The 13,627-nt window shown below is 44.4% G+C and overlaps 1 protein-coding gene across 1 annotated transcript; it reads right to left on the bottom strand.

The window, feature by feature from the left end:
• Positions 1 to 417: 417 nt before the first annotated feature.
• LOC308153851 (uncharacterized protein) lies at positions 418 to 5,636 on the bottom strand (the record flags this gene model as incomplete). Its single annotated transcript, XM_080527035.1, has 2 exons — positions 418 to 1,564; positions 5,504 to 5,636. 2 exons carry the CDS (start codon positions 5,634 to 5,636, stop codon positions 540 to 542), a joined length of 1,158 nt encoding a protein of 385 aa, XP_080383161.1. The 3' UTR covers positions 418 to 539.
• Positions 5,637 to 13,627: the final 7,991 nt, after the last annotated feature.

Here is a 13,627-nt window from a genome sequence, read left to right as displayed (position 1 = left end):
GAAACTCCTGAAATCAAAACAACTCTATCAAAAAACAAAGAGCGAATGAATATACAATAGTTAATGGTAATAAAGAATAAATAAAGAAACTTAATAGGCCTAGTGGAAATCTACTCTAACTAATCAAACTACAAATAAGACTAAACAACACTGAACCTAAGACTAATGAACACAACCTACAAAACTAAGGTACAAAACTACAGCTGCATAATACAAAACCAACACAAAACAACTCTCAAATTGTAGTCTGGCCCACTGGCACCATCACTGTGTCTCTCCCAGGCTTTTATCCTCCCTCCACCCTTGATTGATGATTGAGCACACCTGTGCTCAATCAGGCCATCACCATGGCAATTGGTAGGAGGAAGGACAATCACCTGGGAGAGAACACAATAAACAAACAAAACACAGAACTACACACACTACGGACGTAACACCCACAAGTATTCCTGGCAGTATTCCAGGCGGTGCCGCAGCACGTGCGCCATCAGTTCGTTGGTTGTGCGGAAGGTCATGACGCATTGGCCGCAGCCGTGGGGTCACTCGTCGGAGTGCGTGAGCAGGTGACGCTTCAGGTGCATGGCGCAGAGGAAGCCTTTGCCGCAGTGCGGGCAGAAGTGCGTCCGCTCGCACTGGTGGGTCTTGTGGTGGCTCAGTGCCCAGGCGTAACTAAAGCGTTTGTTACAGAGCGGGCACTCGTAGGGCTGCTCTCCCGTGTGCGTGCGCTCGTGCACGGTGAGCTGGGCCTTGCTGCCGAAGTAGTTGCCACAGTTTGTGCAGACACAGTAGATACAGTGTTTGGGTCTGGAGGGGCCAGGGGCGATGGTCTTGCGGTGGTCTTGGTGGACGCGGAGATGACTCTTGAGGCCGTCGGCGCGGTAGAACCTGCGGAAGCAGTGCGGGCAGCCGTGGGGCTTGACGCCTGTGTGCTTACGCCGGGGCACTGAGCAACCACAAGCTGACCCACCAGTGCGAGGCGGCTGGCCCCGGTGCTTGTTGAGAGACTCAGGCCGTTTGAAGCGTTGGCCGCAGACCTCGCAGGTGTAGGCCCTGTCCCCGCCGTGACTCAGCAGGTGAGAGGTCAGACCCTTCCGTTGGCGAAAGCCTCGGCCGCAGTGAGGGCAGACGTGACTCTCCCGTGCCCCCTCACCCCCCTCGCGGTGTCTTCTGAGGTGGCGCTGGAGGACCCACTCCTTACTGAAGCTCTTGCCACACTGAGAGCAGGGATGAAGGGCGTCTTCTTCCCCCAGACCGCCGGTCTGATCATCACCCAGCTCCACGTCCTCGTCCCTGGGGTCAGCGGCCTCCTGTGAGCCCTGACCCTCGGAGGGTGGCTGGCTGGTCTCCACCTCCTCCTCTGTGGTCCACACCTCTGGGCATGGGTGAGGGTCAGGGAGGGGGTCGTCGTCTCCATGGCGTTGGTCAACGTTAGAGAGGTTAAGAGATACCACTCCCAAGTCGTAGTCCACCATTGGCTGGTCAAACATGAAGCAGGCCATAGGTGGTGCCACCCCCTCTCTGCTCTGGTCCTCTACAACTTCCTCCCCACCATCCTCCCGTAGCCCTACAGTGGAGAGAGAGAGAGAGAGACAGACAGACAGTCACAAAATGATATGGTTGATGTTATGTGCACTAGTAGTTTGTCATCTCAATTAGTGTTGCACGATATACCGGTACCAACGATATACCGTGGTGCCAAAATGTCACGGTGCCTACTATACCATAAGCTTTATACAACGGTACTACCGTGGAATACTATACTACCGTGTTGAACACGGTACCAGCGGGGCAATGTGTTACCTCTATTACCAAATTCACTGGTTCTGCTAATGAGGACAAGACTGGCTCGCGACACCGTTGTGACAGATCCCAGTTTGTTTGCTCGCGCACATCTCCGCAGTCACAATATTACCTTGTATATTGACGTTATCTGGATGTCTGTCTGGGCGCGAGCCAGTCTTCTCAGTATCGTCATGGCAGAAGCGTTCCCTACCCATAGCGTCGCACCATCAACGCCAAAATTACTAAAGAAAACTAACTCAAAAAGTTTTATCTGGAACTATTTTGGTTTTAAACCAGATCGCGAAGGTAAAGCAATAGATGATGGCCGTCCGTTCTGCAGGAGATGCAATCATGCCATACAGGCAAAAGGAGGCAACACGTAAAACTTAATAAAGCACCTACAATGTCGTCATCCAGACCTTGCACTGGAATACAAGCAAGCTAATGAGGTTAGTATGGCTTTATTTGTTATAATTATCTGTGTTCTTGCAATTAGCTAATATTACAAAAATGAATGAATAAACTTCTTAGCTAAAGTGTGCGGCAGCACTGCTGCTGTTGCTGGCTAACCAGCCGGTGCTAGCTAATGAAGTAATAACCACACTTCTGCCCTGCTTAGTGACAATCTTTGGAATATGACCACTGAGTTTTCTTAAGTTGAGTTAAGTCTTGAGCTACAGTTTGGAAGTAGCCCTCTATATTTTTGATATGGCAGTGTTTGCTTTTACTTTTCAAGTTCGTGAAAAAGACCCCACAGACGGACAGACACAGAAAGAAAGAAAGAAAGAAAGAAAGAAAGAAAGAAAGACAGACAGACAGACAGACAGACACACCTACTTTGCTATACTCTTGCAAAAGGCCAGTTGGTCTGTTTGATGTTTCAAACTACTTATTAATAAACATGTTATTCACAAAAATATCGGTTTCAGTACTTTTACTTACCTGTAGAGTTACAGTGTAATGCATTAAATGCATGTTGTTCATGCACCCAGGGGCGCCGCTAGAGATTCTGGGCCCCATGACAGAATATCATTTTGGGCCCCCCCACCTAAACCACCCATCAACCTAAACCCCGTTGAAGTTGATGAACTATTGATGCACTGCAAGCAATCCAATGATGGACATCTTTTGTAAATGTAATTTAAAATTACAGTTAATACAGGAATCAACAATTCAGCAAAGAAATCTCAACATTCTTTAACTTATTAAATTAAGACATGAACAACACAAGGACAAAAGTATAATTAAATGAAGATTGGAACCCAATTATAAAAGTATAAATCACACAAAAAGTAAAAAATATAATTTTAATGGGGTGGTATTGTGTCTAAATAAATGTAGATCTTGTAAAGATCAGTTGGCCATAAAACTGTCAGGATTAGATCAATGAAGAATTACAGCAGAGAGATATTTACTGACTCAGCATTGCTTGTTTCACACAAAGACAAACGTGTCTTATACAAGAGGGAGCAACACAGACATTATGCCAGCAAAATTGAATGTGAAATGGGAAGATTTTTATTTTTACACTGCGGCAGTACTGTGGAATAGTATACCTGGAGAGCTAACAACTATATCTAGCCTAATGCACAACGATTCAAGATAGGAGTAAAGAGATCAAATCAAATCAAAGCTAAACGCTGGGCCTTCTTAGTAGCAAAATCTTTAATAAGACCCTTGAAATCTAGTGATGAAGCCAACTTGCTGTGCTGCTGTCATTGTCCTTTGTTACTTCTTGCTCTTCTTCTTCTGCCTCTTTACCTCTTAATTTTTTAAATTGTATTTAATTTAGCCATTTAGCAGACACTTTTAATCCAAACAATTACGAATTACAGGGACATTCCCCCTGGAGTAACTGAAGGCTAAGTGCCTTACTCAAGGGCACACTAGTAGTGGTGTGGTTTCAGGCGGGATTTGAACTCACAACCTTCCGATCACAAGTCCAACTCACTATCCACTACTAGACCACCACTACCCCACCACCTCTGCTCTCCTCTCTGGCTGCCTTGCTTGAAGAGGGCCCTGGCATGGAGTATCCATAGGTACATAATTCATAATATGTCCTATAATAGTATTAACATAATAATACATACATTACACCAGATTAGCTAACTTAAATGTTATCTAGCTAGCTAACAATATTATTAAGATGCCAGTGGTCAATGTTATTGCAATTACTGGAAGAACTATTAACTAAATATGAATATTAGCTAAAGTTGTATTCAAAGCTTGCATGGTAATGCAGCATACATTAAAATATTCAAAATCTTAATGCTAACCCCAAAATCCTACTGCTCAGTGCTCACCTCCTTCTCCTTCAACTGGGAGGTGGGTTGAGGGAAGGAGTCCTGATGCTGAAGCATCTGTGCATGACGTGATTAGCATGTAACATTATACTAGTTAGCTAGCTAGCTATAGCAAGAGTGCATAGCTGCTGGATACAAATTCACTGAGCTCTAATAACCTATATTTGGACCAAAATTGCACTCATCTCATACATTTAACTGAAATTATACTGACAGTGCACTGTAAGTTAACTATACTTGAAGTTAATGTTAATTAGCTATCCGCTTGTTAAGTCTGACGTCAAAAGTGACGTTTAACTATTTCCGAGTCCAAACGAGAAATTCTCTGCACCAGAATACCTCTGAACTACAGCGGGAATGACAGTTTAATCGTTTTTTAGACTCGGATCTATTCATTCAACAAGGGACACAGCACTTTCCCGTTTTCCCCATATTGTCAGGGTATTTGAGCCTCGGAAAAGCGCTATATAAATATCATTAATTATTATTATTATTTCTCCATTTCGAAGACAGCGCCTCAGCCAACGTTGGGACCCGGAAACACGTCACGACTTAACAAGCGGATAGTGAGCTAACTAGATCATCCACGCAGTGATTAGATCACTAAACCACTGTTTTTAGTGATTTTTTTACTTTTCTCTTTTGAGACCCTGACTTTGGCTTTGCCTTTCACGACATCGTCCACGCACGCACGCGTACATTTGATGCATTTCCAATCTGGCTGTCCTCCATCTGTCCCACACACACGTACTACAGCAGGACATGTTGGTCATGGAAACCTTGTCAGAATGTTCGCGGTAACGTTCCTTTAGTCTAGCAGCTCGCGCGCGGTGGACTGAACCATGCAGTGAATAAATAGAGGGGTAAATAATAAGGCTTAATTTTGTTAAACATAGAGAAACAAAACTCCAGTTTGTTTCTTTTGTAACTTTTTTTAATACATAGAATTATAATTTGAATTCGGCTACATTAACGTCCTTATGATGATAATAATAATAATAATATTATTTATAAATATAATATATATATTTTTTAAAGATTCTCATGGGCCCCTGTCAGTGCTGGGCCCTTAGAATCGTCCTAACTTACCACCCCCTTAGCGGCGCCCCTGCATGCACCACTCATTAAGTTATTGTAACTTGTATAAATACATTGCATGTTCATAAAAATAAAAAGTGTTACAAAAGTGCCGCGGTATCGCGATACTACTCAGTATCGTGATACTTGGGCTGGTATAGTATCGCAGGGTAAAATATTGGTATCGTGACAACACTAATCTCAATGTACAGTAACGTTGTATGAGGGTTCAACCCGGGCTGGAATAACATCGCTACTGCTTGACTGAGGGACAACCTAACACATGTAACACAGGCTAGTCCTAGGAGGAGGTACATTTGGCGCTGAATCACATTCACCTGGGTCATCCTCTGCAGCTGTCAGTTCACTGAGCGGGTCTGTGTCTGAGTGGAGGAAAGCAGTCCCCGGGTCGGTCGATACCCAGCCGATGTCCCCGCTGTCCCCGTGTCTGTCCTCTTCCAGCCGTTTCATTTCAGAGTCCTTCTCAGCTGTCTCTCGGACAAATTGCGCAACGCTGCACTTGACATACGACAGGATTTCGGCAGTGACGTGTTTCAAATGAGTGTCTATGCAACAACTCAGTTGACTTTGAAGGTCTCGCAGGTCATCCTGTGCGGTGTGCGTGTGGGTATATGTGACAGACGCTCCGTCCAGAAGGGGTTCCATCCTCTGCCGCACCAGGACAGTGATCTCACCCACGGCTCGTCTCCACGTCGAGTCCATGAAAGAGTTGAGCTGTGTTTGCAAAGTTAGCATATGAGCATTGTCCTCCATTTTGTAATACACATTTACTTCTCGTTGGCTTTTCTGCACTAGTAACACGACAACAACAACTGAGTGTTTTTATCCCATTGTGAAATGCGACGTTGTTACTACTGTTTTGACTCTAGTCTCCCGCACGGAAACATGCTGCTCGAAAACGGAAGCTACGTGTGTACCTCGGGGACTGTCTGACATGCAACACTTCTGGACCAAGTTGAGTTCCTACTTCTATGTTCCTTCCTACGGACAGGTTGTCTGCTTGGAAGAGGCAACCACCACCACGGTGCCACTAAAGTTTGAAAGCATGGTTGGTCAGAACAGAATACATACTGCTGTTGGTTCATAGCTATTGTTTTAAAATGATACTTTACTTTAATTTGATGCCACCTGTCTGATATGTTGTGGTGTTAAGTCCTTGCATGAAGAGCACAGTAAGGTAGCTACAGAGATTAGATCTATAAATAGTCAAAATTACTGATGGGTAAAAATGGCAGGACCTATGGTCGGAACCGGAAAAGTGGGAAAATATGACCGGATGGGAAAATATGGTACCTACATTCACCTACATCACCTACACCGGTGTAAATTATGGAAATTATATGATTCGTCAGCGAATCCATCAGCGAATCATAGCGCTACCTATGGCCGGAAAGGGCAGGACCTATGGCCGGAACCGGAAAAGTGGGAAAATATGACCGGACACCTTAAGATACATGGATGTTGCGCGAGAGAGACAGAGAGAGAGTTTAGGTGAGAGAGAGAGAGAGTTTAGGTGAGAGAGAGAGTTTAGGTGAGAGAGAGAGACAGGTGACAGAGATGGAGTTTAGGTGAGAGAGAGAGTTTAGGTGAGAGAGAGAGAGACAGGTGACAGAGATGGAGTTTAGGTGAGAGAGAGAGTTTAGGTGAGAGAGAGAGAGTTTAGGTGAGAGAGAGACAGGTGACAGAGATGGAGTTTGATACAGCACTCAAGTTTTACTTGATGCATCATATGTATCCTCCTGGCATGCCCAAGGTTGGAAACCTTAAATCAAGGATTCGAAAGGCGTCCAAGAATTACTTGATGAAAGGTAAGTCAGTGTGAATAACTATGTTATATCCACTCTTGAAGCCACTGCTTGAAATGGCGAAAATGCATAGGCCTATATCAAAATTGAGTGTCTCATTAAGCATCTGCTAACTATTGTGTGCATAAAACCTGTTTCCAGTGGCTTTATATTTGCACTTCTAAATGAATGCTGTATTTTCCTGCTGCATCAGGTGAGGAGTTGTACTACAAGGACAAGTACAAGGACAAACTTCGCTTGGTGGTGTGCAACAAAGATGGAGTTCGTGATGTCCTGATGGTAACTTTCTTATCTTACTTGAGTTCTTGTCCATCATCTTTCCCAATTATGACAAGATGATCATTGTTGGAGACCTCAAAACCTACTTATTCAATCTCGCCTTTTACATGTCTGTCTTTATTGTTGTTTCATCTGTTCTATTGTTGTTTTATCTTCTTTGCTCTCTGTGAAGCACATTGTGTCACATTTTTGTGAGAAATGGGCTATACAAATGAAGTTTGATTTGATCTGAAGGAGTGCCACGACAACCATGGGACTGGGGTTCATCCAGGGAGACGCCGAACGCTGGAGAAGGTGACGGCGTCCTACCACTGGTCCACCTTGCGGGAGGATGTCAACAAATGGGTGAGAGTTTTTGACTGGGTTATTAGTGCATGTGAAGGAAATGTAGTTGGTGTGTGTGAACATTGTAATTTATATACTGCCCATTAGCAATGATTTTGATGGAACTTTATTTAATGGGTTTTAAAGGTTGATGAATGTCTGTTCAGCTCTCCCTCTAGTTAGCTGAATGGTGAATTTTCTGCTTGCTCCGGCAGTACGGGTGAAATGATGAGACTGACACAATTCGGTTTGATTTCCTTCTTCCTCTAATAAACAGATTGTAAAACTGAACACAACACATTGATATCAGTACATGTAAATAAACAACAGTGAACAAACCAACAGAAAAGATTCAACAAACTACACAATCATACAGAACCCAACTCACCAACTCCCATCTCTCCATACAAATGATCTCCCCTCTCCCCTGTCTCCCAGATCACACCCATCAAGCCCGCCCCCAACTCTATCCAACCAATCACTCCACTCATGCATACCCTCAACCAATCACAAACAACAAATAAAATAACCCCCAAATGAACCCTCCCATGGATTAGCCAAACAATGTCCCTGCTGTCAGCGGCATGAAAACATCAAGACAGTGGCACCTGTCCTTCATCCTATCCACGTAGAAGAAGCATGGAGTGTCCTGGGGATAGAGAACGAGGACAACAAGAGAGGCGCGGCGGACAGCGGGTCTGAGGCGGAGGTGGAGGCCGCCCCCCCGGCACACAACACTGACTCAGAGCCAGAGGCCCTCAGGCCTGCAGACAGCCACCAGGAGGAGGAGTCACCGGCCAAGCGCAGAGGAGGAGGGAGCACCTCAGACACTGAGGAGGGAGGAGGAGGAGGAGGAGGAGGAGGCCCCAAACAAACGGCTGGTAGCGACTCTGAGAACGAGGAGAACCGACGGCCCGCCTCCGGGAAACGCCGAAAGTCGATAGCAGGCGACAGTGACTCTGACACAGAAGCAGCGCCGCCGCCCCCCCCCAGACACAAGACACAGGTGGAGTCTGACGGCGAAGAGGAAACGGAGAAACGTGAGGAGGAGGAGAAGGAGGAGGAGGAGGGCCAAGGCCAAGGCCAAAGCTCCAAGTGGAAGGCGGTGATGCACTCAGACAGCGAGAACGAGGAGGAGGAGGAGGAGGAGGAGGAGGCGCGAGGGGTGAAGGCTGCAGGCAGCGACCAGGAGCCAGAGGAGGAGGAGAAGAACCGCACGCAACGTTTACTGGAGGACAGCGAGGATGGGGATAAGCCAGGTACCATCTACCTTATGCATGGAAGGGGATGGAATAGACCTATCGCTAAGCCATGCCCCCCCCCCAAAATAGAAATTGTCCGATCATATCACAGCAAAAGTCACTACAGGCAGAAAACTCGGACAAACAACTGGCTGATATCTGATGGTGAAAAGCTTCTAGACTAAATATTCTTGTCATCTTTAAAAAAATCTAAAATCAAAAATCTATTACTTACTTGTAAATCAGAAATTTGAACTCCCGCCATTGTAAGTCATTGAATGTCATTCAGTCACGGCCGGTCAGTCAGTCACTGTCAGTGAAGGATTTGAGCGAGCGTTGTTTGTTTGTCTGAGCTTTCAAAGGTTAGCGATAGGTTAGCGATAGGTCCATTGTTATCTGAAGTCTGTAGTGACTTTGGTGGTACTCTGGAGTTACATCCATCCATTTCTTTTCACTGTTGTGGTCAAGTCACTTTCACATTCGGATAATAACAATTTCTCGTTTGATTTTTAGTGAAGAGGAAGAAAGCCGTCCTCTCAGACAGTGAAGACGAGGAGGTGAACGCAGACAAACCAGGTAAGATGGCCGCTCTGTTGTTAGCCAGCCTTGGTGATGCTCTCTGAGGTGATGATGCCAGGCTTCCCACGGGTCCTTGAGATCCTTGAAAGTTTGTGAATTTGAGAAAAACAACTCAAGGTGTTAAACGTTTTTGAGAAATAGACATGGGTCATTGAAAGTGCTTGAATTCCCCCCTCTCTCTCTCTCTCTCTCTCTCTCTCTCTTTCTCTCTCTCTCTCTCTCTAAAAAATATATATAGGCTATATATAAATATATAAATGTTTTACTTAGTTAGCTCATCAACTAGTTCCGTCTCAAACTATGCCGTGTTGGGTCCTTGAATTTGAGGCAATTGAGTCTTGAAAGTCCTTGAAAGGTGCTTGAACCTGATGTTTCAGAAGGTGTGGGAACCCTGTGATGCTGTGATACTAAAGGCCAATGCACACGGCGTGCGATGCGATTATGTCGCACGACAACATTCGATTCTCAATTCACACCACCGAAGTGTGTGGGTGTGAATGGAGAATCGAATGTTGTCGTGCGACAATATCGCATCGCACGCCACCGTGTGCATTGTCTCATTCAAAACAATAGAATCGAATTTGCAGCGCGACAAAATCGCACGCCGTGTGCATCGGGCTTAAGGATGACAATGCTTTCCTCTTCCTCAGCGGTGAAGAGGAGTCGTGCCGTGTCAGACGATGAGAACTCTGACTCTGACCACGGCGGCTCTGAGGCCCCGGACAAGAGCATGGCCGCCAAGCTGAGGGAGCTGGGATCAGACAGCGAGGACGAGGAGGACAAGCAGAAAGACGACGAATAGAAGAAGGATGAAAATACACTTTTCGGCAGCGATAGTGAATCAGGCGACGAGGAACAGTAAGCTGCGTCTCACTGCCTTTCCTCTCTTGGCTTATTTGTCTTTGAATTTCTTTTAGGTATTGTTGTGTTATTTAAAGATGCTTTTGTGTGATCTGTAAAAGGTCAGGTAATTATGAAGTCTCTCTTGCGTAGGAAAATGATTGTAGACATCTTCGGTGAATCTGGTGACGAGGAGGAGGAAGAGTTTACGGTGAGTGTGGCATGTTTAAGCGTTATGGAACGAGAAGCCGTGGTATATCGGCACAGCTAGCGGGGTGGTTAGGCACGAAGCGGAGTGCCGTTACACCCCCTCGCTGTGCCGACATCCACGATATACCCCGGCTTCTCGTTCTATAACGCTTTTATACAACGGTTTACCACATTTATCTATCAATATTTCACAGAAGAAAGACATGGCAAACTTGTAATTAATGTATTTTAACGGAACTATGTTTTATTGTAAGTGTATTCATCCGCTGAACAGTTGTTTATCGGTTGTTAAGCAACGGTAATAATGTAACTTCGATAACAGTAATATAAACAAACGCGGAGTAATATGAAAAGACGTGTCAACATTCCATTTAGCCGAGCTGATGTAAGTGATAGTGGCTTAATAAGTAATCAGTTTGTTCTTTTAAAGACATGTATATATTTGATTCTGTATTGTTATAGTGATAGTGGCTTAATAAGTGATGCAATCAGTTTGGCCTTTTAAAGACATCTAAATATATTATTTTATTTTGTATTGAGTATAAAACAGTATTATGAGTGAATGAATGAATGGTCTTTATTGATTGATTGATTGATTGATTGATTGATTATACTTTATTGTCCCCGAGGGGAAATTTGTCTTGGGCATGGTACTTTCATGCTTCAAGTGCAACAGAGACGATACATACAACATACAGTAGACAAAGTAAACAACAGGACAGCAACAAACATTGAGTGACATTGGCAGCAGTTTCCACCTGGACATGGCATCATTTGGTATAAATATATATTGCACATAACCCTTCAAGTGGTGTTTTCGAATTGTTTGTTGTGTTTTATTGTCATTAATACAGTACAGGTACCATACAACGAAATTTAGGAGGGGGGGCTCCCCTGCTGCTTGGAAAAAGACTAAAAACACGAGGGCCAAGGGTAAAATAAAATAGGGAAAAGAGCTGGTTTACATAAATAAAGGCTATGTACACTATCTACTATACTACTATACTATACAATAAAACACTGTGCTGTACTCTATGCTATGCTATAAATATCCAAACTTTTCCTATATCTGAACCTTATGTACACAATGGTTGTCATATTGCACATAGTATTGTTGCACATTCATTTAAAGTATTAATGCATTTAAACATTGAGACAAGAAGCTGTCTTCTGTACCCGCTCTCCCAATATCTCAAACTGTGACCCCCCTCCCCAAGAAAAAGTTTCAGGCACAGGATGTTTTCCCACTTTAAGCCCTGCAAATGTGTTTTGCCTACAGTCAAGCATGGTGGTGGCAGCATCATGGTCTGGGGCTGCATGAGTGCTGCCGGCACTGGGGAGCTGCATTTCATTGAGGGACACATGAATTCCAATATATACTGTGACATCCTGCAGCAGAGCATGATCCCCTCTCTTCGGAAACTGGGCCGTAGGGCAGTTTTCCAACATGATAATGACCCTAAACACACCTCCAAGATGACAACGGCCTTGCTGAAGAAGCTGAAGGTTAAGGTGATGGACTGGCCAAGTATGTCTCCAGACCTAAACCCAATTGAGCACATGTGGGGCATCCTCAAGAGGAAGGTGGAGGAGTGCAAGGTGTCCAACATCCGTGGGCTCCGTGATGTCGTCATGGAGGAGTGGAAGAAGATTCCAGAAGCAACCTGTGCAGCTCTGGTGAATTCCATGCCCAGGAGGGTTAAAGCAGTGCTAGATAACAATGGTGGTCACACAAACTATTGACACTTTGGGCACAATTTAGACATGTTCACTATGGGGTGTACTCACTTTTGTTGCCAACTGTTTAGACATTAACAGCTGTGTACTGAGTAATTTTCAATGGACAATAAATCTATACTGTTATTCAAGCAGCACACTGACTACTTTAAGTTATATCAAAGTTTCATTAAGATAGTGTTATCCCCTGAAAGGATATGACAGAATATTTGCAAAAATCTAAAGGGTGTACTCACTTTTGAGATATACTGTATATCGTGGATATCGGCACGGCCGGAACGCAAAGTGACCAATAGAGACAATGGACCAAACTGACCAATAGAGACAATGGACCAGATCTATCCGTTGTATTAATTAAGCAATATCACACGAGAGGGAGTGTGTTGTACTGAATATCAGCACGGCCAGGGTTCGAGTTATGTGGGAGCCAATGGGAGCTGAGCTCCCATAAGGACGGTCTGAGCTCCCATGAAAGCAGTAAAATCATACATCTGTGGGGGTCGCTAATAATACATTACCACAACCATTATTTTATCAAAAATGTCAATGTAATGAGTATTATTTATATTTATTTATATGATAAATATTCTAAAATAAACACGTTTTCCAAAAGAACTACGCGCACCAGCATTAATCTCCTGTGAATGACAGTATGCCTTTGACTGCCTGCACTTTACCACCAAGACACTATGGGGCGCAGTAGAATATTGTGCAACAGCAGAATATGATCGTTGAGAGCTTGCGAACGTGATTATTGAGAAGAAAACATTCAGTAGCTAGCTATCATGCCGCCCCAAAAAAGGCCACTGCTGCCAACCGAGTCGACAAGCCTGGAAAGTTTCGGGTTTTCAACCAAGAAACCAAACTTGAATTCAGCTGCACCTGTTATGACACCCAACGTTGAAACTGTTGAATTAGCAGAGCTCAAACAAAAGCAAGTGCTTCCGAAGAAAGTAGCAGAACTCACCTCCAGTATGTATAAGGAGACAGCTAGTTCGTTCAGGGCAGCCTATACTGTCGCTAAAGAAAGGATGCCTTATACAAAACTGAATCCAATTATGAAACTTAATGAGATGAATGGCGCGACAGTTGGCCCCTGCTCACCGATCCGATCATTCATGTGCCCAGATTGTAGAGCACATTGCACAAGAGATGAAACAAATTCATTTCTAATGTCAAATCACTTGATTCCCTTAGTAGCATAACATTAGATGAAAGCACAATTCATGGACGAGCATACATGATTATTTATGTCAGGTGCGATGTCACTGGAAATGGAGATGTGGACAATGTGTCGTGCTAACAGGGAAAGTGAATGGACTGTATAGCAAAAACAACAAAATTATTGGCCGAGATACCCGTAACTATCGCTTATAGCTGTTGTTTCATGTGGTGCTGTTGATGTGGTGAAATGAGTAGCCTATGG

This window comes from Nansenia antarctica, assembly GCF_963989245.1.
Source record: "Nansenia antarctica genome assembly, chromosome: 3".
NCBI lineage: Eukaryota > Metazoa > Chordata > Actinopteri > Argentiniformes > Microstomatidae > Nansenia > Nansenia antarctica.
Note: the sequence above shows the minus strand (reverse complement) of the source record. Positions and strands in the feature narration are given on the sequence as shown.